At 46.5% G+C, this 26763-nt stretch overlaps 2 protein-coding genes across 3 annotated transcripts in view; one reads left to right on the top strand and one right to left on the bottom strand.

The window, feature by feature from the left end:
* Window positions 1–4466: 4466 nt before the first annotated feature.
* LOC111835439 (adaptor related protein complex 2 subunit alpha 2) lies at window positions 4467–26135 on the bottom strand. Of its 2 annotated transcripts, XM_072698453.1 has the most exons (23): window positions 25944–26135; window positions 22389–22457; window positions 17634–17776; window positions 17027–17220; window positions 16781–16910; window positions 16132–16233; window positions 15936–16044; window positions 15697–15847; window positions 15081–15249; window positions 14532–14669; window positions 13846–14028; window positions 12286–12383; window positions 10714–10945; window positions 10251–10418; window positions 9278–9430; window positions 8037–8209; window positions 7765–7847; window positions 7229–7315; window positions 6968–7094; window positions 6605–6721; window positions 6343–6412; window positions 6019–6153; window positions 4467–5918 (listed from the first exon to the last, which is right to left on the bottom strand). In XM_072698453.1, exons 1-23 carry the CDS (start codon window positions 26008–26010, stop codon window positions 5841–5843), a joined length of 2976 nt encoding a protein of 991 aa, XP_072554554.1. In that variant the 5' UTR covers window positions 26011–26135; the 3' UTR covers window positions 4467–5840. The 2 variants fall into 2 exon arrangements, with proteins under 2 accessions (XP_072554554.1, XP_072554555.1); XM_072698454.1 differs by lacking the exon at window positions 9278–9430 and having other exon boundaries at window positions 25944–26132.
* The window catches only part of LOC111835440 (tryptophan 5-hydroxylase 1-like), a 14186-nt gene continuing 13552 nt past the window's right edge, over window positions 26130–26763 (top strand). Inside the window, exon 1 of the mRNA XM_023795766.2 lies at window positions 26130–26207. The gene's annotated coding sequence lies outside the window, so the exon portion shown is untranslated. The remainder of the gene's footprint in view (window positions 26208–26763) is intronic.

Here is a 26763-nt window from a genome sequence, read left to right as displayed (position 1 = left end):
TCTTTAAAATATTTACACTATTTAGAGTTACACTATTGAGAAGCTGTGTCCCAACTATCGTCTAGCGAAGGGTCAACGATGATACGGCCCTTTCTGTGGTTATGCCCTACAAAGCTTACACAGCTCAATGAGAAACTAACAACTATGCCATTCCAGCACATTCACACCTCAGCTTGTAGTGCCAAGAACACATATACAGTTTGACTAATTAGGAGAACAACATGCCTGCCCAGATACTGTGTTCTTTTTTTGGCTCTCTCTGTTTTTAAGTAATTTTTTTTGTTAATGTCTATAAATGGAACACATGTATACACTGTGCACCAGTATGATTGTGGTCAGGGGGTCCTGAATCTAGCTGTTCAGACATTGACAGTGTAGCTTGTTGATGAATGTTGATGGATTGGCTACAGTGTTTCGTAAAGGTTGAGGGAGGAGCTTTGGTTAATGCACAATTCAGTGATAGAAATGAAAACTACAAGAAAAAAAACAGGAAGCTCTGGGATCATTTCGGGGAAGTGAAGAAGGCATCAAGTAACTCTGAATCACAACAGAGAGAGGAGTCAGAAACTTTCTGTGAGATTATTTATACTTGAAGAAATTAATCAAATCCAACTGAACACTTTACTTAAGGCCATGATTTTAGTAATTTTTAAACATATTCCTTACAAATAATAATGCAGTTATAAAACATTATAAACGTGCCTATGAATATTTATGAAAAGGTATGACACATTATAGCTACATGTATTATGCATTACGAATGCTTTATGAAGCTCTCATCCATAATGATAGATACCTTTATAACGCAGTACAAAGCATCCTTAATGCATATACAGACCATTATAATGCATTATAAACATGGCTATAAATTGTTATGCCTTTTTATAAATATTTATAGCCATGTGTATATGCATTATGAATGTGCATTATAATGTACAAAATTGAAATGAAAACACTTGTTGAATGAAAAGCTGATAGCTCTACCAGAGGTTTGCTGTCATGCCATGAGGGATGTGGAAGGAGTGGCCATGGCATCTATGTATTCTTGGCCCTGCTCTAGTTTCTGGTTCCCCTCAAGCACACGCCGGGAGGGGAACACGGCCTGAGACGTCTCCCTCACGTGCCTGGCAGCCTGGAACAATAGCGAGAGCAGGTGGTGTGCTCTGCAGTCCAGGATGTGGGTAAAGCGACAGAGGGGAGACTGGGCACTGCCCATCCTGTCTGCCACCTGCTCCCCTACGTCAGCATTACTATCGGCCAACATCTGGCATGCAGGTCCGACACAAAGGAGCTTCTGCTCCATTCTCCACCCCCTCGCCATATCACTATCGTCGTGGCAAAGCACGGCTCAGCGGGTTAAGACGTGATGCTAGTGATTAAAAGTTTGCCGGGTCAATTTGACATTGGGCCCTTGAGCAAAGACCTTAATCCCCAATTGCTTCAGGGACCGACTGACACTGATTTCTCAATCGTACGGCACGTTTGGATGATCTCTCTCAGCTCTGGAATCTTTTCAAAATAGAGCAACGGGAACGTCAAACTTAACTGTGCTCACTTCACAGTATCCCTGTGCCCATTAAAACAGTAAAAACTCATAAGGATGGAAGCATCCTGGAACTTAAATTTACAGCCCAATCTCCCAACACACAGTTCCATTCCTAACCACCGGCTTTCACTGCATTCATACACTATCTGTAGATTATCCCATTGCAAATAATAATAAAAACATCACAGCATGCTGTTATTCTGTTAGTTCCTAGTCGCACAACACTGACTGACTGCTGCGTATTACTAAGCTCCCTGACGCCAGAATGATATTTGTTCGTGGCCCAGTTACGCACTCCCAGACTTGCTCTTGTGGCCTGTAAAGCATCGACTGGACACAAGCGGTCCGAGTGACCAAACCGTCCCCAAGAAATTCTTAGGCTTCACGTAATTTCATTGTGCTTTTTACTAACCAGATTATAAAATTTTGTCGTATACGGATATTTTAGTCATCATAATTACTAAAATATAGTTAATGCTATGAAATACTTAAACTAAATGTGAAGCCATGAAGCTTTAGCTATATTTTATTGATTTTCAAAGCTTGTGAAGGCAGCACATAAAATGAACCTCGCCTCTTACATTCCTGGACATACTGGCCATCACTAAGCAAACACAGAAAGAGGTCCTGCGCATTTGCCTGATACGCTGAGTAAATACAGGCAACAGTCTGAGGGGAAAAACCTATCAGGAAGTATATATCAAGCCACTGCAATGGCTGCTACCTAACTACTATCACAAATCCTGTCAAACTGACAGTGTCTGGCCAGCCTTCTGCTGAGACCATCGGTGCATTGCTGCTGACAGGAGGCCGACACCCGCCAGTGTCGGCCTGCTGTGTTACTGGCCAGTGTAAGGGAAGCAAGCTGGCTTTCAGCATACGAACACTGGGTCTGTAGCAGTTCCTGCGGCACCTTGAGCTATTTGGCCTCCTTCATGAGCCCCACCCTACCATCCAAACAAACTGCCCTCCCCCATTGGGCCTGTGCACCAGTAAATCCACCTCCTTCCATCTCTGGCTTCCCACCCTCTGTACCCCTCCACCCGGTGATAGTAAAAGAGGCCCTTCGGAAGGACTGGCTCACTGACATAAAGAGGCCCTTCGGAAGGACTGGCTCACTGACATAAAGAGGCCCTTCGGAAGGACTGGCTCACTGACATAAAGACGCCCGTCGGAAGCCCCCTGTCTTACACCCTATGCTTTCTGAGGCAGGCTCCAGGCTCACTGCAACCATGTACTGGATAAGTGGTTATGCAAGAAGTATCTGGGTGGATGAATAGGATTTAAATAGCATAAATAAACTCTGCCACTATCGATCATCTAAAACATAATCGACCGAAAGGAGCCGAAAGATTGCATCTGAAACACCTTTCTTATTATACATCTCCATTCTGGCCAGACAGATAGATAGATAAACATTATTAGTCAGGCTCTGTGGGAAGGTGGTCAGTTCAAATCCCATTGTTGGGAGTTGATCATAGCATTGTTGAGCTCTATTCGTATTTGTACAAATGGAAAATAATTACAAATCGTTTCACATCATGTCCATCAGGTGGCAGTACATACCAAATGTACAAGTTTGCCCAACTTGAGAGAAAAAAACATGTATGGGAGCAGAACTCAGTACATTGGTATTTGAAATGTTTTTGCCAGGGCCCCTGTAGGGCTCATGTACTTGTCCTGATACCTTCCCCCCCTCCCCTACACAAAATGGTATTCCTGAAATGCACCGTTATTTTCCGTTTCCACTTGTTTTTCTTATAACACTACTAGCAGCTAAAATATCCCCGTGGTTCTCCCACATACGTAAGGATTCACAGAGTAACTTTCCCACCATAAAAAGCATGGTGCCCGTTTCACACATTTTTATTATCTTTTTTTAATTTGCTATAATTCAATCATTTTTTTTTTTTAGTATTTCTGAAGCACCTAGGCACTGGGGGTTCTCATTGAGCGCAAACGTGAATATCGGCAGTCTCTTTGCTGATTTTGTTGATTTTCGTAAAGCATTTGACTCGGTTGCTTAAGCTGCCCTGTGGAACATCCTGAGACTTCGTGGGATTTCATGGCCGGCATGTGCACTGGTACTGCGAGTGCTGTGTGGAGTGGAGGCAGAACCTCTGCATTCATTCCAGTTGATTCTGGGGTTCTCCAGGGGTGTGTTCTTGCTCCTACTCTGTTCAGGGCTTGCATGGGCAGGGTGTTGAGCAGGGTTGTGGGGTCTAGTGACTATGGGGCATCTGTTGGTGAAGATTCACTGATCTTGACTTAACGATAACGATGCTGTTATCGTCGTGGGGTCAATGGCGGCTCTAACTGGGGCTCTCGAGAGACTGAGCGAGGAGTCGGAGTGTCAGGGCTTGCGAATGTCCTGAATGAAAACAAAGATCCAGGTTTTTAATGGCCTCTTGGGCACAGGTGTCAACAGTGTGTGTTGACTGGACTCCTTCGGTACTGTCTCTCTTCAGAGAATCCTTAGGTAACACTGGTTTGGTTTTGAGTCGAACGAGCAGTTACTCAGGGAGTCCCAAATGAGGAACATTACCTGCTTTGTGTGGGAGTGTCAGTTACGGCACTACGGCCATGTGGCGCGTTTCCCTGAGGGTGATCCGGCTCAGAGGATCCTCACTGCTGAGGACCCAAGCGGCTGGACCAGGCCAAAGGGAAGCCCACGTAACACCAGGCTGCGGCAGATAGGCCGCCATTTCAGGAGGCGGGACTGAATCGCATGTCGGCCTGAAGGGTTGTCAACCGGGATGCTGAGGCGTTTCGTCATGTGGTTGGTGAGCCATTGTGCTGTTCCAGTGCAAGCTCCCCATCTTGACCTGAAGGCTGCAATTCCGAAACAGATCTGCCCCAAGATCTGACTTGGTATAAAAACAACTACACATCAGTAACTGAGAAACAATGAAACCATGAGAAAAGTGACACATTGACGTTTAATGGCCATAACCTGGTGTATGATACAGAGCAGATTTGTTGACATTAAAAACAAATGAAAAACACCACTGGTTGAAGGCACAGGGAGGAGCTGAAGGCAGTGGCAGTTGTCAGTCAACGGTCACATGACACCACAAGTGGCCAATCGTCACAGGGCATCAGAGCATCGTCTCAAATCACAAACCTGTGGTTACTTGAGAATAGTTAAAATTTTCACAGATCCATACATGTCCCACATTTTCTTTCGCCATTCCGAACAGTAGAAAGAAAAACGGCATATGGAAAAACTCTAGGGATGGCTTTGTGTCACAATAAATGACTTCTACTGTAGACACGAGTCCCACCAAACCCAGTCCGGCGAGGTTAATTTTGCCTTGCTCACTGGCTGCCTTTAGAAAAGCATCCAATCAGTGGAAAATATTCACACTGTTAGCAGCTCACCATGCTGGACAGAGGAGACAATGCAGCCAGTATCACTGCAGGACACACTGGGCACCACCCTGTACTCACCTGAGCGCCACCGAGGCACTGATGGCTGTCGCTGTGATTTAATAGAGGCACTTATTTGAACAGCTTGGCAATTCAGACATATATGGAGGTTGGGGGGTGGGGCCAATCCCAGCATGCGCAGGCCAACAAGCAAACTGCACTGTGGGTGTCAGTGGGCCCCTACACCACCGAACTGGGGTCTAGCTGAAAGAGCAGGTGTTTCACAGGCTGGCTAATATCTGTCAGAGTGAAGTTAACCACTGTGGTACAAAGCACAGGGTCACCGGGGGCGACGTGTGTCCATTCTCACATGGGCTGGGCCTTGCTGGGGAACCCTGGCCCTGAAGGCACAATGGTGGAAGCTCCATCACACAGTGCAAAGGGTCTGGCAGCACAGGAACCACACAGTCAAACACGGTCTCTAACCATGTGACACCACAAGCGCGCCCAACCAGGTAAACTGACCAATCACAGGGCGCCCCATCAGTTAAACTGACCAATCACAGGGCAGTGTCATGGCTCCTTTAGACTCAGATGACACAGGCTAAACCATCATTTTCAAAACGGCAAGGGGGCTAAAAGCAGCTTTGTCTGCTGAACTGAAGCCCATATATGAAGCTTGCACATGCGCAGGGATATAGAACAGTAGACAAAAAACCGTGAATTATTAGTAAAGCTGAGTGACAAAAGGTAATCATTTATATATGTAAAAAAATAACAAAAAAATTTACACTGTACATTGAAGCAATTTAAATGTAAATATCAAAGAGGAGGAGGGGAGATGAAACACAAAGATCTGATCACTGGTGTAGCAGACTGGGCACATGGCGGCCCAGGCAAAGCACATCACCACCACAGCAGCAGCCTAAAACTGATCTGACAGCAGTTCACAGAGCCGCTGCGATACAGTGTCCCTGCTTGTCCGTAGTGTGAGACGGTACATCTGTGAAGAGAGAGGGGGAGAGAGACGCATTTGGACTGGGCACAGCTCTGCACCGCGCACAGGCAAGTGCACAGGCAAGCACACGCTCTGGGCCTCCTACCTGTGCCTGCGTGTTGGGCTCCAGCCTCAATAAGCAGCCCACCTGCGTCGTCTTCGTGTGGATCACTCCCGCGCCAACAAAGTTTGACGGGTTGGGATCCACTCGGTCCAACAAGGCCACACCAAACCCAATGATCTGAAATGGAATCACAGATAGAGCATCCGAACCGCCCATCCTCTCCTGCATTCATGCAGTCCTTTTGGAGCACAGAAGTACTGCAAACAATGGACTAGCTGACCTAAGAGCATCAGCCCCAGCACACCACAGACTCATCCTGCTGGAGAACACAGTGGACTCGGGTCTGACATTAAACTGCCGCCCTACCTTGGCTTTGGTGACCTCAGTGTCCATGGAATGCTTGGCTTTGAAGATCTTCTGTACCTCCTGCTGAGGACTAAAACAAACAAACCAACAAAAAATAAATGAAAATGACCAGGATTCAGAGCTATCACATTCTCCATGACTACTCGCACTACGGGCCGAAAAAAAAGAACCACGAGGAATAAGTGCAGATGAAGTTCTGAAAGGCGGGCAGGCCCGTTGGAGCCTATCGATCTTGGGACTGGTAACCGACTGGCTGACTCACGAGCTAAGCTGCTTCCAGCGCTGGAAGAAGTCCTGTGATGTCATCTCCGTGGGCTGGAAGAACTTGTTTAGGGTGATGGGCAGCTTGACGGCAATGTTCTGCAAAGTGCCCCCATACCTGCAGGGGACACGGAAGGTACAAGTGAGTCACCTCATACCACTTCTGGAATAGACCGATCCGTCTATGCAGAAAGTCAATCAACAAAGGACTCACAGGGCTCCTGTTACATGAGGGAACACTGCCCCCTACTGGCAACACATTCAACTACCACAGCTCAGATTAACTTAAAAAGCTTAAAGTCAAATGAAAAGCAAATGCTATACTTCCATTAATTAATTTTTTTTTAAAAAGCAGTGAACAGACCTGAACTGGATGCTCAAGACCGGTGCCTCCACAAAGTCAGACACACATTCGATGTTGAGGATCTGCTGTAGCTGGGCTCCTCCGTCCACAGTAGGGTCAGCGGGCTTGATGTGAATGCTGAGTTGTGGGAGAACATTAAGGAGGCTTCACACACACAACGCAACCTCAGCAAACAGCAGATCTGAACCACCCAAAAGAACAAAGCCCCCCCCCCCCTCCAAGCAAACTGAAGGCCTTCGATTGCAGCTTGAAGGATATGTGTTTTGAGAGAGTCCTGGCAGATAACAGAGGATGAGAAATTGAGGAACTGCGTGGAGGTTTTGTTGCCAAAGAAGATGTACATGCGACCTAAAGGGAAAACACGGGGAAAACAGGGAAAACACATTACACAGCAGCGCACACTAGACACTAGGGCTGCTCAATTATGGCAAAAACCATAATCATGATTATTTTGGTAAATACTGATATCACGATTTAACACGATTACTCATTGATTTTGAGAATATCATGCATTTGTTGAACTTTTTTTTTGTCTTTTTAACATTGGATTTCTTTGAACTATAATTCAACTAAGAAACAAATAAAAAGGGTCTGGAAATGGCCTGGATTTATAGTACAAAGACAAAACTGGTGCATCGTTGCAAAACAAAATGCAGCACTATTGTATAATCTTGAATATTTTGCTTTGATAAATCGTTGGATGCCAAGATCATAATAAAAAATTTAAATTTAATTAATAGCCCAGCCCTAACAGACACCACTGATCTGAGATCAGCCAGCCACATCCTGCTACTCACCCAGGTTCTGCCTGAACTCTGACTTCAGACCGATCTGTACCAGCTGATTTTCAAACAGGACGCCGTTATTCTTGCACACGAACCTGCGGGGAGGCGGGGAGGGTCAGAAAGAAAGAGCCCAACGTGAAGGGACACAGCGACACCCGGTCGTGCCGCACATTCAGCAATCCCGCCTCCCAGCACGTCAGCGTCCTACACATCTGCACTTAAAGCACGTCCCTGGAGATGGAGCTGCCCAAACTGCAAGCCCCTGAAGCTGTACTCCAGCCCACCTTGAGAAGTTGTCATCGGCTACAGGTCCCATGGGGACCCCCGGGGCAGCGGGGGCGTGGTTTTCTGTGAAAACGTCCACCAGCAGGCCTCCGGCTGAGGAGGAGGGAGGGGCCGAGGACAGGGCGGGGCTGCTGCCTAAGCTCAGCAGGTCAGTGGACGGCGACGGCGTTGACTGCAGACACAGAGACACGAAGGGTATGAAATTGAGAGGGACCATGAGTGCTTTGAGCTGCTCACGCTTCTGTTAGGGGAGTGCGGCTCGGGCTGGCACAGCGGTACGGGGACGTCGCAGATTGCTTCTGTTTCAAAAATGTCCTGGTAAGATATTTACAATTCAAACATTCACTGACACGCAGAAGCAGTGACCTGGTGCATGGCAGACCTGCCAGTGACCCTACAGTGAGACCTGTCGAGTCCTGGAAAAATAAATATCTATCTAAATATTAGTATCTATTATTTAAACATCTTTATTTTTTGTATATTTCACTTTTATTCCATTTGCTATTTCTTGATTGTATGTTTAATTGTACACTGCATGCCACCACGAGCACCGTAACATATTCCTTGTACTTTTTTGTACCTGGCGAATAAAAGGATTCAGATTCAGACATTCTGCAACATCCCCTTTCACCGTTATTCAGGCCCGTACAGGTGAGTGTGTAGCACCCATCAGCCTGTCTAGTGCACTCTGCATGCACACGTCTCACCTTCACTGAGAGTCACATCACGGGCCCAAGATCGTCAAGTCAAACTCCATGCAGATGCCAAAGTGATTCTACTAAAGCTACTTCACCATAAAAACCCAAAGCACGGTCATGGTGGCAGCCTCCATTCACCTTCAGCTGCTACTGAATGGCTAAAGACATCCCCGGATTTTGTTGTTGACAAGCACATGGTCATCCTGCTCTGCGAAGTCACCACTAACAAAACGACAGCATGTTCAAATTAGGTTAATGGCAAAGGATGAGATAGGCAGAAGGCCAGTCAGAGGCAGGACCTGCAAGGGAGGGGCATAAGCCAAGCCAGTCAGAGGCTGGACTCAAGGGGGGGAGGCAGGAGCCGAGCCAATCAGAGGCAGGACCTGCAGAGACTGCAAGGGCGAGATGCGGGAGCCAAGCCAGTCAGAGGCAAGACCTGCAGAGGGTGCAAGGGAGGGGAGGGAGGAGCCAAGCCAACCAAAGGCAGGACCTGTAGGGGGACGACAGAGAATCACCAGAGCCAAGCCAATCAGAGGCAGGACCTGCAAAGCAGGGCCTGCTGGGGGCCCAGATGGTGGCAGCGGCGTGAGGGGGGCCGGCAGCAAGGAGGACGAGGATGATGACACAGGGCGTGGACGATTGAAGGGGGGTGGCTCAGGGGTCAAGAGGTCACCAGTGGAGACAAAAGAAGAGGTCTGGCCATCCGCACACAGAGGATGAGGAGGTAGAGCAGAAGCCAGAGAAGAAGGGGACACAGGACCAAGAGGACAGTCACCAGGACACCCATGACAAGCCCGCTAATCAGCCTGCAGGAACAATGACTGCACCTCATGTCTAGTAACGAAGGTTGGGTCTGATGGAGCAGCATCGTGGGAATGGCAGGGAAGGCGGCCACACCGGCCTGCGGCTTCGTGTGAAATGAAGCTCGATGTATTAAGGTGAGCTTCAGAACAGGGTTATTATCGTTAGTGAAAACAAAAGCTGTAAGAAAACATTTTTGTAAGCTGAAATAAAATAACATACAAAAATAAAATTAAAAACTACAACTGAAATAAACAAAAAATACAAACACCATTTCCAGAACTGAAATAAAAACTTCAAACACTGTCCTTCACCATTTGTGTTGTTTAGCTAGCTTTGTTTTTATTCTGTTACTTGTAAACTATTAATATTTTGAACATGTTTTCCCCATTTTGGGGACATTAGTGCTTAATGTGCATTTCGTATTCATTAAGGAATCTCAAAATATCAGACACATAAAATAGCTGTACAACTCTGTCTATCCCTAGAAATAAAATCATTAAAACAAACTAATAAACTAAAAACTAAAGAGAAATAAAATCTTTAAAATAAAAATTTATAAAAACTACAAAAATTACACTAAACTAATATAAAAAATGTCAAATGAAAATTTGATATAAAAATATAAACTATACTTAAAAAAATCTAATCTATAAGACGAGAATGATGGCAGCCCGCAGAAGCGCCCGCGCGGCGAGGGGGGGCACCCTTTACCTTGGTGGTGGCATTGGTGCTGATGGGCTCCATGCCTCCGTTCACGTTCTTATCCTTGCGGCCTTCCTCGATGTCGGGCACCATTCCGGGCCCCTTTTTCCTCTTCAGCTTGGCCAGGATGGATGACTCCCGCTCGGGGAAGGGGGGCATCTCCTCCAGCACTGTGGCCTGGATAATTGAGCAGGGGGGGGATTTAGCATTAATTCCAGCACAGGCTGGTCTGCTACACCAACAGCTGGAGGTCAGAAATGGAGAGATGTGGGACTCTGCAGCCAGTTAACTAAAGCAACGCTATTAATCTGCACATATACTAACAAGTTCATGTTGCATCCCACTGCTGCTCAAACCAAATGACTTAGTACCTCCAGGTAGAATGTCTTTGCTACACTAGAACGCCATATCTCCCTGACCCCGCCCCAAGCCCCGCCCCAAGCCCCGCCCCAAGCCCCGCCCCCTGGGGTACCAGGATGTCGGTGCTGGCGATGCAGCTGAGGCGCAGGTACTCCACGGCGCGCTGCTGCAGCTCCACATCAGCGTTGCGCAGCTGGCTGTCGGAGCGCAGCACCTCCTGGATGGTGCCCTTCACCTCAGGGAACAGGTTGATGAACTTGATGTAGGTGGAGAGCAGAAGGGCACGACTGGGCACTGAGCACAGGTGGAACTTGGAGTGCAGCAGGTTGAACTGAACCAGCGGACTGCGTGGGGACAAAGGTCAGGTGTAAATTCCATGGGCGGTCTAGAGACCAAAGACATCCTTGACATCTTACTCTGTGACAGAGTATTTTAGAGCAAGATACTACAACTCAGAGCGCTTTCCATTGTACCAAGTACCACATTTTCCGTTTTCCATTGAGTTCCAGTATCCAAAAGTGCCAAACCAGCTGGGTACTTTTTTTTGGAAGTTTGGTACTTTGGAGTGGGACTTGAAACGCTTTCTTGCTTATACAAACCACCTGCCCCTGAAATGCAATACAAACTCTGCCCTGAAAACAATTATGAACTAATGAAAAAATTATTAAATAATGGCAAAAATAATAATATGGGACGCATGGAGAAAGTGACTCAAGCCTTAACTGCAATCTGGTACGAAGAACAAATACGACTTGATCAGGATGGCATAACAAGAAATTCATTATTTTGTATATTATACTAGGACAGCACGGGATTGGAAATTTTTCAAATATCGCAACGTGATTTTGTTGAAAGAAATATAATGTAATTTCCCACAGACCTGTCTAGGAGTGATTTAGACAGCAAGGATGAAAATGATTATGAAAATGAAAATGATGATTTTTAAACATATACTAGGTAATCTTGAAAGGAATATCACTAAAATTGCAAAACTTGGTAAGTTATTTTTTTCCTATGACAGTAAAAATGTTTCAGCTTAAACTCCCTGCGCAATAATACCGGTACCACGTCGAAGGTACGAAGCCACCTCAACCTAATGTAGCTGACTAGCAATGTAAGAATTGCATGTAACATGTACTGAACATGTAATTTTGGCAGGGCTGTAGCCAGGATTTTTTAAATACCAAGGTGAAGTGTGAGCCCTTCTTAGGGGAGCCCCGCAATAGATTATAGTTATTGGAGTTGTAGAATAAACACTGAGGACTTGACCTCTGTGTCCTCAATAGTAGGTACTAGCATGGATGTTGGTATTAATATCACTCAGCCATGTAATATACTATAGCCATTTTTTCGAATTCGGTACAAAATACAGGCCTTGTGTTGTGATGTTATTTGGCGCAGGTACCAGTCTCTATGCTAGTGGAAAACACGCAACTTGAAGTACCATACTTTTGGTACCTTGTTGAAGCAGCAAAAGTATGGCACCCTTAGTCCCGAGGGCCTGGATATGCCTCCATCTTCTTCATAACCAGACTGATTTGTCCAGTGACCATTACAAAGCAGTTGCCCTGTTTATTTAATCCTACATATGTTATGAATCACTGAAATATCTAAGTTACCGAATCATCTGAGTAAACACAGGAGGGCAGGAAGACAGACACAGGTGGTGGGAGAGAGTGGTCACCTTGAGCGCGGGTCCCCGGCAATCAGGTTCCCGAACTCCCCCAGGATGTATCCCCCGACCTTTACCAGGTTCTCATGGCAGGCTGGGGCTTGCAGGGCCTGTGGGGGCAGAAGGGAAGACGTGAGTGGAATTGGGCGCGAGAGAGCCGCCAAGCTAAAGGCAAATGGTTGAGGGGTGTGAGGGGGTGAGGGTGCGGCACATGCCACAGGCCAAGATAACCTACAAAAATCAGCCGGTGATTTTTGGGGTGACCATGGTGGCTGGTGGAGACAGGCCGAGCTGAAAAGGCTCATTTCCGTAGACCCGGCAATATGTGCACAAGGGGTCAGAGGTCACACTACATCCAGCCATCGCCATCCCAGGGTCAAAATATTGCTGATGGAAGCCAACATGTTCCAAGCAAAAACAAAAAGCAGATAATGCTGCTGCTTGCACTGCAGCATCAGTTTGACCAGCAGCTTCCTTCCTGCAGCCCAGAATGAGGAAGTAAGATATCAGCATGTCTAACTTCAAGGTGAGGGGTAGATGAAAGGATGCGGGGGTGGGGGGAATCTGGAGAGAGACATCTGCCGGCAGTGGACAGGGCAACAACATACGGGTGGTTGCAGGCTCATTGGAAACTACAGAGTAGAGGTGTAACGATTCTCCAAATCCACATTCCAGTTCAGAACTTCATTCTTGAGCCACAGTTCAGTTCATACCTGTTTTTTTCTGGGTTCTGGTTTTTTTCCCCATCCCCAACAATTTGGAGCACTAAAGAGGGTTATTATCCATCTTGAGCTAATGAAGCTAGATAAGCTCTTACCACAGGCGTGATCACTTAACCATGATTGGACCGAAACAGTCACATGACACACACAGCTTTAAGACAATAAAATAGCTGAAATTTCTCCCAGAACCGTAATATATGATCATGAACATTTGTATCGCGGTTACAGTCTTGGCTTCAGAACTGTTACACCCTAATGCTCGGTTTATGCGAGTTCCACCCGCATGCGTTTGACATAACTGACCGGCAGACCGACAGAGAGACAGCGTCTACTCTCCTCTCTCACAGACAAGCACACGAAAGAAAGACAGGAGCATCTCCTGCTTCCTGCTAGGAAGACCACCTGATACCAGCATGCGCCCATCCTCCCAGAGCCTCGACTGAAAAGGGGCAGCCCTGAGAAGAGGGGACAAGGCCTAAGATCAGATTGTGAAGTTTCTTTATTTTACCATTGATCTCTAACCTCCAGCCAGACTCCCACTGTTGACGAGCTAGAGATGCTGGAAACATACTTAGCATTTCCGCACAGCGGAGTGAGAGATCTCATTGTACTCTCTGCGTGTATCTAAAGCCGACGAGGAGAGGAAGGACTCTTATGTGTACGGATCAGCACGAGGACTACTGTACCCCAGAGATCTCCTGCATCTGCTGAAGGAATCAGACCGCCATCACAAAGGGGTTAAAAGCTCAGCCGGGTTAGACAGGACCAATGGCGTGTTAGAGCGGCATCGGGGGCCAGTCAGTGTCTAAGGTCAGCAAAAGCTCCGAGGGGTCAGCACCGGGGGCCTCACCTCGAAGACGGTCTTGGCAGCATAGCCCTGCACATCATCGCGGTTGATGACGATCTGGATGACACGGTACCACACCTCCTCGCTGACGTAGTCCCCAGCGATGCGGATCAGGTTCAGAATGGTGTCTACATACCACGTGTAGTCCACTGCATACTTCTCGGCCAAGATGGCCACCTTCAGGACCTGGAAGTGCCACACCACCAATGGTGACTACCAGTGATATCAGCGCAGACTGCAAACCGTGTGGATGGAGTAGTAGTTTGAAAGGCACAAGAAATCCATCTGAGTAATAATCACGTCTTGATCTCCTCACCATCATCGCCAAAGCATAGAGTATAAGTGAATTTTCTATAAATTGACAAAGTTAAACTGCAAATAGGGTCTGTTTCCATTAATGGATGTCACGTGAATAATAGTCTCCGTTTATCCAGCGAGATTAACATCCATGTCTTGTGCTTCAATGTGCTCGCTTTCTACGAGTTATTAGCTCTAAAGGAACTACATACCTAGTCTTTCACAAACTGTTTCCAGTGTAGTTTTGCAAATTACTTTTTGCAAGTTGACGTTTCAGGTTCTTTTCCATTTCCATTAACAGTATTTCAGTTCGCATGTTGAAAATACACAAAATCTAGGTCAACGGAATCCCACTGCCAGAGGTGCACGCTGACTGACGGAGAAGGGCTTACTATCTCCTCCCGGATGGAGTAATCCGCAGTCTCCAGGTAGTTTAGCATCTCTGCCACGATCTGCTGCACGTTGCTGCGGTCACACATGGCATAGAGGAGGTCCACTGCTCTCTGTCTGACGCTGACGTCCCTCTCCGTCTGCCCACAGAAAGACGCACGATTAGATTCTAACACGAACACACAAACGAGTTTGCTGTTCCTGGGGACCCACTGAAAATATCACTTTGCTCGTCTCCCTCAGATGTTTCAAAAACTAAATAAACTAAATAAATAAAAGTCATGAGATCATAGCCAGCTAGCTGATTAGCAGAACATGCTGCTTCAGCATCTCCTAATTACCCACCCATATTCCATTACTACTTATCCAATGCAAGGTCATGGCCAGCCTGGATTCTCTTCCAGAAATATAAAAACAAATACAGTAATTGTCTCGGATTCAAAAACTGATTAAACTATACACTGTGAGTATATTGTAAATCATCTACCCACGATGCCACAATTCAGGCAGACTAGGCGAGTGGTAGGGACCATGGAGGAATCTTTCGGTACCTTCAGGGCGTTGATGACGGTCTCAATGTGAGTCTTGACGGCCTCATGGGAGAACTCGGAGCTGGCCAGTGTACACATGCTTTCCAGGGCCAGGTAGCGCAGGTTGGTCTCCCGGTGCTGCAGGAACTGGCCCAGCTGGTTACACGCCCGCACCAACAGAGTGGGCTCACTAGGGGGCAGTGCAGACAGTCACCATTACAGCCAATGTATTATAGCAGCCCTGGGAAAAGCCAGCCAGTGGTGCCATTTTCAATCATTAAAAGAAGATGACCACATTTTTGCCCAAAAGTATTTCATAGAAGAAATAAGAAATATATAGTAAAATCTAACAAGTCTCTATTAACTCTCAAGGGACATGAAAAATGCTAAAAATGGCCCCTGCAAGCATGGGGAAGCTCAGACTAGGAAGATCACTGCACAGAACAGAGGATAAACTCCACTGCATAGAGGATAAACACTGCTCCTAATACAGCTGATCCCAGTTCAGATAATTTAGTTCCTCAAGTATAAAAGATGACCACGAGTATTTCCATTCACGGGAACTGAGGACACTGCAATCCAGCCCTGCCCCCAGAGCTGCAAGAGGCCCCTGCACGACTTCCCAGGGCTCCCTCACCTGTCGTGGTGGATGATCAGGCTGATGGCCTCAAACAGCACGGCGTTCTTGGCATTGGAGTGTTGCACCTTCTTGGACTTGGGCGGCTCCTGGGCCTTGTTCAGTATGGTCTCCAGGCACTCGCTCAGCCTGCCCCGGATAGCTGCGTCCTCTGTCGGTCCAAGGTGCAGCGGCCGGCGTGACCAAAAGCCTCACAGCTCACGGGTGGAGTGGGGACAGTGTGCAGGTGCCAGCCTTACCTGGGGGTGGGTAGCACTGCAGAAGGCGCAGAAGCTTCACGGACAGCCATGGCGCCGGGACAAAATAGTAGGTGTAATCTTGCAGGTCTGTGGAAGCCGACGTCACGATCTGAGAGACGAGAGCCGGCCCACTTTAGAACTTCAGAGGGCAAGTCATCAGCACAGAGATGCACAGAGAATCCGGCTCAGGACCTACCCTGCTGAGCCTTGCAACTGCCAGAGACACAGAGGTCTTGAACTCCTCGGGGTTCTTCTGGGCGAGCGTGGTGATGAGGCTGGTGGCTGCAGTCACCACTCCCTGGAAGCAAAGGGAGGCAGAGAATCTAGGCAGGATCGCAGTGGATGTGAAACAGTAACATCAAAGGAGCGCAAATCCACCCGCTAGCATTCCGAGATCCTCCGAGATCCTCCGAGATCCCCACGGACGCCTCCTTCAGGACCGGGACAGTCTGCCGCAGCTCTGCAGAACTGCTGACCAACAGTCTCGCTATTCAGCATCCCTGCTCACAGACAAAGCCTGCGTTTATGCTTCCGTGTCTGTGCGTGTGAGAACTGCAAAGGCGAGCCGGCGGCAGACGGCCGGTGCTCGTAACCTCCGACCCAGATCTCTGACAAAGCTCAGCACACAAGTATCCATGATAACCAAACACTGCCAGACACCTTTCGGATAGACGTCTACAAGTGGAAACCTGTCCGTGTGTGCTTACGGGATGTTACATAATCCTCGCACAGAGATCTGCCAGCGTTCACAGGCAGGGCTTGGCTTCAGTCACAGGCAGCAGACAGTATGACCTCCGCGTAAGCCGGAGAGCCCAGTGCCTCCCCCCCCGGCAGCAGGCCCTTACCAGGTGCTGGTCGTTCAGCAAGTGCACCACACGGGAGGTCCACTCGCCCATAGGCACCAGGTCCGGTGAGGTCCGGTTGAGGCGCAGCAGGCAGAGGGCTGCACTCTGCTTCACGCTGTCCATGGTGTCTCTGTAAGACACACGAGCAAATAGGTTTGGTCGCTACAAACGCCACCAGGCCCACCAGCTCACAGGTGCCATGGAAACAGCACAGTAGCCCAACCCGTGGGCGCCCCGGCTACTTACCCCGCCACCAGGATGCGCGGGATGTCGGCGGCGAAGGCCTCTGCCATCTCCCGGCTGCCCACGTTGGCGATGCAGTGCAGCGCCAGGTTCATGAAAGTGGGATTGCGGCTCGACAGGTCGTTCTTGATGGCGTTGTTGATGAGCCGGATGAGGTCGCTGTTGGAGTTCACCAACACCGAGATGAACAGGTAGCCCTAATGAAAGGGGACCAGAGCAGCATTGGGACTCTGATGACAGGCCAACAGAAGGGAAGGAGGACTTAAATGAAGCCCTCGGGCGAGCTGCAGAAGGAACAGCTGACATTACAACTAATAATATATACTGGAGAGTGGATTTAGGAGACAAGCAGCTACAGGGATACGATTATCCATCCGAGCCTCACCCAAACCAACTCGCAGTAGCTATGAAATGCAGCAATAACTTTAGTTAAACAAATCTGCCGAGTTAAACACACTACATATTACACAATGCAGTAACAACAGAATGGATGGTTTGAAGGGAGCAGGGAAAGCTCTCAGAAGGGAGCAGGGAAAGCTGTCAGTAGGGAGCAGGGAAAGCTGTCAGATGTGCTCAGAGACTCGCACCACAGCCGGCTCCATCTACTCACGATCTGCTTCTCTGTGTACTTATTGGAGCTGAGAAGGTTGACGGCCTCCATGTGGCCGAAGTCAATGTCGTGGCCCAAGAGGAAGATGAAGAGCAGCTTGCACACGTATTTCTTCTTGCTGTAGCCATCCAGCGCTTTGTCTCCTGAAGATCAGAAGAGTGTGGAGTCAGGGGCACAGGAGGACAAGGACACAGGGGTACAGGGGGACACAGCTTACAGGGGTGTGGCAGCAAATGTCAGCTTATTTAATAAGGAAACAACATTAAATCTAAATCAACAATCTGCTTGGCGCTCATTGAATTCCACTGCAGGCCAACACCTCGGTGGCCATGGATTGCGGGAAGGAACAACAGGAAGAACAGGACTATTCATCTGCCCTGAAGCAGGAAGCTTAAGTCAACAGCTCTCTCCCTGTGCCAAAAGATGAGCCGGCATTAGATGGGTGGGTGAGTTAGCAGACATTAGCAGGGTTTCGTATTTTGGGCACCATTGTGCTTTTGAAGACATTGCAATGTGTCCAGAGGGGAGCACGATTTACCGCGTTTCACAGAGTGACACAGACAGTTAGCGGGATTGAATTAACACAATCATAAGGATGTAGCAAATGGAAACACCAAGCAAGTGAGGGAATTGATAGGAAAAGGACTTCAGAGGCTCATTACTGCGGTAACAGGGCCATGCTGACAAACACAATGACATCAGATCTATAGCCTGTGTTGTGCCATCCTCTGCCCTTGGCATTATTCAAGCCTGTCTACATCTTGAGCTGTGATTCACAAATAATTCTCGTTGTAATTTCCCAGCAACTTGAAAGATTTAATTAATTCTGAATGATTCAGGAAGCCGAGTCAAACAGGCAATCGTACAAATGAGAGTGAATGTACGACCAGTAAGCATGTACCAGTGTTCTCAACCCAGTCCTCAGGAACTCCCAGACTGTCCAAGTTTTTGTGCCCTCCCAACTCCCGGGAGTCCCGAGGACTGGTTTGAGAAACACTGCGGTAAATGACCAATATCAGCATATATAGCAGAGTCACAGTACAACACTGTGGGCCCCCTAGCCAGCCAGATGTTCACCCCAGTAACAGAGCACGCTCAGTGAGAGTCAGACGGCGGTGTGATTCTCAGCCTTCTGACGTGAGGTGCCGCAGCTGAGCTAAGTAGGAGCAGATGGGGTAGCTCCTCCGCAGCATTCCACACTGAGCCTCCTGCTGCCCGGAACATTCCAGCAGCATGGCTATCCTGACGGCAGACCCTGTGCTCAGCCTCCCAGGCTGCCCCAAAGATATGCAGAGAGGATGGCTACGCCCAGAACCCACAATGCTCTGCAGCTTATGGGAAGCTACAGGCTAACTGCCCACACTTCCTCCACTTGCATAATTAACTGATGTGCTGGCCGTGGGCTGGGCAATAGGACCTTAAATCAATATCACAATTAACATTTTTAAATAATTCAACAAAATCATCATATTATATCTCAATCATGATCATTATAATTTTTCTCATTTTTTTCTTGTTCTTTATGTCTCAGGCAGATTACCATCTAACTGACACCTGTATATTTACTACACAGATATAAGGCAAAACGGACAGAGTCACCATTAACTGAATTTTATTGACTCTTTCAAAATACAGTGCAGCTGTTTCAAACGCTTTTCAAACTACAGTACTGTACAAGTTAAATTACTGAACTGTGTATAATTCAAATACATTATAATACTATACTGTACGTAAAATATAGCTTATTGTTGATTTGCTACTGCATCTTGTTGGCTCATTTTTGGCAGTTTATCATGAACTTTGATGAATCTATATTCGTCACTGGAAGAAAATGAATTTCCTGTGCATGGAGAATTAGCCTCAGGTACGTAGCAAAAGCAGACGGTTACCTCAAGGCAAAGTAGTACAAATGTTATATACAAAAAGACCTAAAATGAACACTGTAAGCGGACTGCTTACTATAAGCAAATGATTTAAACAGTATTTGTACAGAAATGATTCTGTCCCAAGATTTTTCATCTATATAAGCGGTTGATCGCTATAACCGACCACTACAAGTGGTTTCCACCATATTTTATATATTGCTAGTGTTGAAACCGATTCGTGGTATTACCTTTAGTAGCTGAAACAGTTTTTTTTGCAGTGTTTATATTTGACTTATTTTTGTTTGGTTTATTCACTAAAGTCGCAATGTGTTTAAATAACGGACACGGCATTTTCCTTCGGTACGAGCTGCTCAGTCGGCTCTGTGTTTGAGTTCGCCTCCATGTTGCGGCCAAGATGTGGAGTCACGTGACAACACATGAGGTAGTGTGTTTTTAAGGGGACAGTACATGAACACACACTGGAGAAAGAACAGAATTTTTTTAAAAGTATTAGCAGCATTTACAAATAAACGAAGTAACCGACACAGGAAAGACTACGTTGATTAGAGCTTCTGAATGTGGGTTTCGATTAATTGCCCAGCCCTAGCCAGCCCACTCCAAATTGTCTTCATAAAAAAAATAAAGCTTATTAATAAACAAAAACACGTATGTCGTTCCAGCTTGACATCCTCCCACCAAACTACAGCTGATCCTAACATGGCCCAAGGGTCTCTATTCACACCAGAGCTGCAGTGATCAGCAGCCAGTGGTTTTTACAAAACTCAATTTGTACACACATGTTGGCCCCCTAAAAAAAAACACATTCCTTATTTAGGAAAGCAGCATGTTCTGCTAACCACCTAGTTAGCTACCGCCTTCTGACTATTTATTGAGTTTTTGAAACATTTTGGGGGCGGGGTGCATTTTTTTGCGAACCCCAATAACAGCTCACCCACCCGTCAGCAGCCACACATCCCTGTGAAAATGTCATAGCCCATTGGGCTGCTTCCATGTCCTGAGATAAACACGTCTCTAGTTGTTTTGACTTGAGATTAAGTCTGTGGAAGCAGCTACGCCAGCCATCCGTCTGTGCAGGCTCTCAGCTATGCAGGGCATGATAATCATAAGGGCATGAATCAAAGGCAACTGGACCTTTTCAATATTTTGAAGAAAAAATTCCAGAAAAAAAAAGTCCAGCTGCCTTCAATTCAAGACCTTAAGATTACGGCAGCCATCCAAAGTCACCAACTAATGATGTGAGCTGGGAGCTTGACGGCATCCCTGCCAAAGATGGGGAATCCTCCTAGTTAACTCATTTGGGCCTCACCATGTCCCTAAGACTAGCACTCATTCACAAATCAACCCATATGCCACAGTCATGAATCCAGGGTGGGGTCCCTTCTTCACTCAGCCATTAACTCTTTTGACCAAAGCCAGAGATGCAAAGAGAAAAACAGACTAAAAACAATCCATAGGAGTCAGAGCCATTCCAAACCACCCCCAGTCTCATGAGAGAGATTATGAGTAGTAATAAAATGCGGCTCACAGTTCAAATGGTAATATTACAAGCCATATATTGCATTTCTATTTATGTGTGTGAGAGAGATGGGTACGGGAGGGAAAAAGAGCAACTGACTGCTATTTTGTGGTTCAATGCATCACTAGTCTAGCATCTTCCCAAGACACGAGGAGCAGTGTTTCTAACCCCGGCAGGCTGAGCAGTATATTTCTGCATGTGACCGCAACTGCTACATGCCTCTTTAGATGTTTAGTCATGGTAGAAACTCCTTCAATCTCATGAGGTTGAATAAAAAGTGAACCCTTTACCTGAGTTTGGAATGAGACATTATTTTTATGGCTTTGTGGTTCCAATCAAAGGCTCAACATGCATCGGCTGCCCCTGGATGCTTAGGGTTAAAAAGCTGGGTCATGGTAACCTAAACATGGTAACCCAAATTCACATAGAACAGAACGCCAAAGATGCATAACAGCTTCAATAACATATTCACTTATCCAAATGGGACTTCAGTAAACGTCACTGGGAGGAGAAGACGGCCGTCATCACACATCCATTCACTACAGCATACATTAATTCAGTCTCCCTTGTTGTTAACATGCTTTAATGTTTTTTGAGTTGTGATTTATACAGATGCTAGGACCTGGGTTTTACAGCACAGACCTTAAAACACTTGCTTGTTTGCTTGCTTTGGGCCTAAACATTACACAGGTGGCATAACAGATATTAGAAACTACATACCTATGAATTAGGTATGAACCAAAAGTTCTAGGAATCAGAATCAGTTGTAAAAATGTAGGAAACTCAGAGGTAAGCTGAGCTCTTTCACATTTGGCTTTTCCTTGTTATCGCATACGTGCGGAAAGCTATCCACTGGAAGAAGCCAGCAAGGCGCGAATCTCTGAGAAGCTGAGATACCAGGGCGGTTTCTGAGTACAATAAACAGCGGTGCAGAGCTGGGGACACACGCTGAGTTCCGGTGACACGCGCCGTGTGCGCTTCCCTTCATTTTAGTGTGTGTGTGTGTGTGTGTGTGTGTACACTCCTCAGGAAGCTGCTCAAGAATGTAGGGAAAGCAAACTCTCTGCTGACCATTTCCTGCCAGAATTGTCGACTCAATATCTTTACTCTGCTTTTCGCTGCCACTTCCTCCCCGCTTCCCCTGGATATTCTCCAGTCAACACTAAACCCAAAACAGCTCCCGCACACCAAGGAAAACCTGGACAATCATATATGGCCCTCTGGGGGCTCCAATTCAGAGTGAGACGCAGGAGGAACTCCTGCTCCACCTCTTTTAGACTTGACTGCATGCTGGCGGAGATTAAGAATGTCGCGTGGGCGCAAGTTACAGCATCCCACCATGGCTGTGCTTACCTTTAAACTTGGAGCGAATGTTCGCCAATTCTTTGTTTATCCTCTTGATTTCTGCCTCTTTGCTTTTACCTGAAGGAACAGAAGAAAATCAGGCATAAGTGTCATGGCAGATAGTGAGGGTGCCGGACAACCCAGAAACAACTTTGGGGTGGAAACAGAGAGAGGCTTCCATTCTAAGTATTTTATCAGATGATGAACGATAAGATTAGCTTTACAGATCCCAGAGGGAAATTCTTTTGCATGCAGCAGCAAGGCAGATAAAATACAGGCAAACAAAGGTATAGTTGTCATTTAAATAATAATGAGAGAAGACATTCATTCACAGATGATTTTTTTGGTTCAGCCTACTAAGCATAAACCAGTGTATGCATTTTTTGACCATGCTGACAAAAGATCTGTAAATGTGGTCCCTTCCTAGACACTGAGACCACTAGATCAAGAAGACTTGACTGCTAAACAGAATGTGTTTGAACATGCCAACAGTCAATCCCAATATGATGCTTCACAGGCAAGTTAAAAAGGAATGCGACCTGAACAACAAGAAGTAGAATAAAATTATTCAACCCGCAAGGCTGCTGGAGTACAACCTTACTCAGTAAGTGTTACTCAAGACAGGGCTTTAGATAACAGGCATACAGGAGTAATCTATCTGGGTGCTGGCATTTTGGAACTATAGAGATATTGTCCTTACGCCCACAATTTGATAAGCAGATCAGTAGTACGCCTAAAATCTTTATGAGAAGCATACTGTGATGCCAAACAGTTAATAATCTGAATGAATTTGGTGTATCCTTATGTTTAAAAATGATCTTCAATTTAAATCAAGGAACAGAAGCACCTCGGTAAATAGCTAATATAACAATGGGGCTCAGACAGCAGGTGGAGGATCTGGGGGACAATTTCCTGCTATCCTCTTAGCAATCACTTACTGGGGTACCTGTAATGGGCAAACTCCAATGGCCTGGATTAAACACCATCAATCTGGATCAGGAGATGAATCAACCGCTATTTAACACAGGCTGTCACCACTATGAATCTAGAATACCAAAGTGCCTGCAATCCATTTTTCCCCATGACTAAGCAAATTTGTTTCACGTTGCAGCACAGAGCAACTTTGCAAAAAGTTTGAGAAAACAACAGAGGAAGACTGGTCTTCTGTCACTGTAGGCAGAGAGAGCTCTGAGCGGTTTCGTCTCCTGCCCTGGGTGTTCTGGTTCTTGGCCGACTTTACAGTTATTTACTGATTCTGCAGGCGCTTTTATCCAGATGAAAGTATATAACAGGTTTCCCACTGTTACATGCTAGGACATGTTGGATTTGAGGGTAATTTAATACGGGAAAGAAAAAGAAAACATTTTCATTATCTTCATTTCAAAACACAAGTAAAACCCTTTCTGGCTACAACAACAAAATAAAAAAGAATTTAACTGTAAACTTCAAAATACCCCAGGTCACCCCAGAAGAAACCAAGGAATCTTCTGACATGCTTTTAATATACAGCCTTTAATCAGAGAGAATCAGAATAGTCTTTCAGGTAAAGTATGCCAGTGTCCTTTCCTTAAGTGAAACTGGATCACTCATCATGACTAAGATGAATCCACACCCAGTAAAATCACTGCCCATACAGCTGACATGAGATACAAAGTTCCCAAAGCAAGTTAATCAGCTGCAGAAGTCAGAACGGTGATCCAGAGCTACCACCAGGCAATGCTCACTGGCCAGGATGAAAACACCACTCCACCACACAAACTACATTACTGCAAATACAGAACCAACAGAAATCAAAAACATTTCTGTAAAATAGCAAGTGCACAAATGGTTACCCACTGCTGGACTTAATCAGAATTCAAAAAGAATTACATTAAAGAAAATTCAGGAGACAAAAGAAGAGCTATAATCAGACTTCCATCCTAGTAATTGCTGTTGTTATATTGGGTAATGCAATAAAGGGATCAGCACTGCACACACAAAGTAACCCACAATGAGCACTGACCATCAAAATGATAATAAAAACAACAATTTTCTTCTGTTTCCAAAGTCATATCCTCTAAGAACTTAGCCCTTCCTGATATCTCCATGTAAATGATGGAAATTAAGATTCAGCATCTCCCTGCAGCAAAGAATCACAACCGTTCCCCACGAATGCCTAGTTCTTAAGCGAACTGTGGCACAATTACACTAAACTACAAGGCACAACAAAAATAACCTGAGACCCCCTGCCAAAAAATTTTTTTTAAAAAAATCACAAAATAACCACAAACACATTTTCACAATAACATGCAGTCAGAAGCAGATTTAGGTTCCCACAATGAGCAGTGCATGCTCATCGCTGACAAACAACATTCACAAATTAAGCAGTTCAACTAAAAGTAAGCACACTGGACTGTTAGGCTGGGGAGAAGATGGGGGTTGTTTTAGAAGTAGTCTGCATGTATGGGACCGTTCACTTGGGAATCATGCAGGATGGAAACATGATACCTCAGGAGTCCAAATAGGTACCCACTTACAGAGATTTGTGAGGTCTGTCAGTAAACCCATGGAATCACTGCATGACATCCCCCCCAAATGCAGCACTGCATTTAAGGTTAGACTCTAAACACCCTTCAGAGAGGTGACAGATACAGTCAGTGGGACAAACAGACAAGGTGATAATGCAGGGTGACACTGCTTTGGATCCAATGCGCTCATACATTTGGTTCAACACCAGCTGCAGAGTATCTGAATGTGTCTGCAAAACAGCCAGTGGCAAATACTCTCGCTCATACATATGCCGTAATATTACAGGCTGAATTATCTACTAACAAATGAGTGCAATACACACACAGGGTCCCATGCGCAACTTTCATAAGTATATTGGTGTCATGTATGTAAATATGTATGCCATCTCCATGCATGCGAGTTATTTATGAGGCTGCTGCCACGCTACTTGGTGTAACCCACTTGCACAATGATAAATAAAAATCCTTGATACCAATAACATTTATCCAAGTATTAAAAAGTGACTGCCGTCGCCATGACAGCTGCTGGTAGAACCTAATCATATGACCTCCCGAAAGCTAAGATCCCCCTTAGGGCTAAAAACTAATGTCCCATTTCCGCCCAGTGTACGTATGACTGGGATGCAGTTAAAGCGGCCGAGCGTCTCAGCCCGCTGGCCGCCACATGCTAACGCGTCTCTCTCCCCTGTCGGGGTTTCGGCCTCACCCTCAAAACAAGCCCGCGGCCCTCACGGCGTTTCAGCCCCCATCCCCCAGCATTCAATCACGGTTACAACAGCCCATAACGGAACGATTAACTCTGGGCTTCGTCTCCGCGTCGTCGCTTGTCACGGCCGCTATTGACGGGGGACTGCAGATACGGGCCGGGTCGCGCCGATAACAGCCTGCTACACCCCTCTACAGCCCCCGGCTGCCGTGTTTTTCCCTCAGCACTTTGGGAGGAGCCCCGGCCCGAAGGCCTGCTCCACTTAACCGGCCGCCTCTCCTGACCCACCCCCTTTCAAAAATAAAATAAACTTCGTAAAAGCTGGCGTCAGCGAAAGCGGCCCGTACTTACAGTTCCTAATATCGGAGATAAAGACGGCCAGGCCGCGCATTCCGTCTCCTTTCGACACCGCCGGCATCTTGCTGCTGCCGCTAAAGTCCGAGCGCGTCCACGAAATCCCACGGCAGAGTGTACCCGCGCCAGGCGGGGTGGGCGGGGACAGTAGCGCGGCCGCGCGAAGTGCGCGTCAGCAAGCAAGGAAGCTGAGCGAATTCCACTGCGTCTGGGGGCGCGCCCGCGGAGGTCCGACGGAAAGGCAGCGCCGTCTAATGGGTGGTACGTAGCCAATCATACCAAAACCTGTTCTCACGATTATATACGAATTATTTGTGGGTGGTCCTGTGTGAGGTCTGAGCATTAGAAGGTAATTATTATTATTCATTGGCATGTTGTCTAAACTGACTTAAACTTTCTTGTAGATTAGATAATGTTCTATCATCCTGCCTGTGGGACACAACCCAATATCCAGATATTTGTATGACTAGCTGACCTTGGTTTGACGCATAAGCAGTGTGTATTCAGGGCAACCACAAAGAGGTGGTCTTGCACTGTATGAACCCAATACATCCCCTTAAACCTAGCATTTACAGTTTATTAAAACTAACATACATTTTTGAGAACACAAAGTTAGTCCCTGGAGTAACTAAATAAGAGTCTTGGTCAGGCATGTAACTGTAATAAAATAAGGGGTTTGAATCGCAACTGCAAACTTTGTTTGCTACCGATCAGTTAGTAAAATTGTGATTTTGAAACCCCCTCAAAATTTGCTTCTGCCCCTCAGTTAGTGAAACTTACCAAGCCCCCTCTGATCCCCCAGATTTTATTTCTGGCC

This window comes from Paramormyrops kingsleyae, chromosome 13 (genome assembly GCF_048594095.1).
Source record: "Paramormyrops kingsleyae isolate MSU_618 chromosome 13, PKINGS_0.4, whole genome shotgun sequence".
Taxonomy (NCBI): Eukaryota; Metazoa; Chordata; class Actinopteri; order Osteoglossiformes; family Mormyridae; genus Paramormyrops; species Paramormyrops kingsleyae.
This window is presented reverse-complemented; position numbering and strand designations above follow the sequence as displayed.

Coding starts and splice junctions, on each gene's coding strand:
- LOC111835439 (XM_072698453.1), bottom strand. CDS start 26,010: ATGCCGGCGGTGTCGAAAGGAGACGGAATGCGCGGCCTGGCCGTCTTT. Junction 14,670..15,080: donor CCGTCATCAACGCCCTGAAG/GTACCGAAAGAT, acceptor TTCTGTGGGCAG/ACGGAGAGGGACGTCAGCGT. Junction 6,413..6,604: donor CGCTGGAAGCAGCTTAGCTC/GTGAGTCAGCCA, acceptor TGTTTGTTTTAG/TCCTCAGCAGGAGGTACAGA.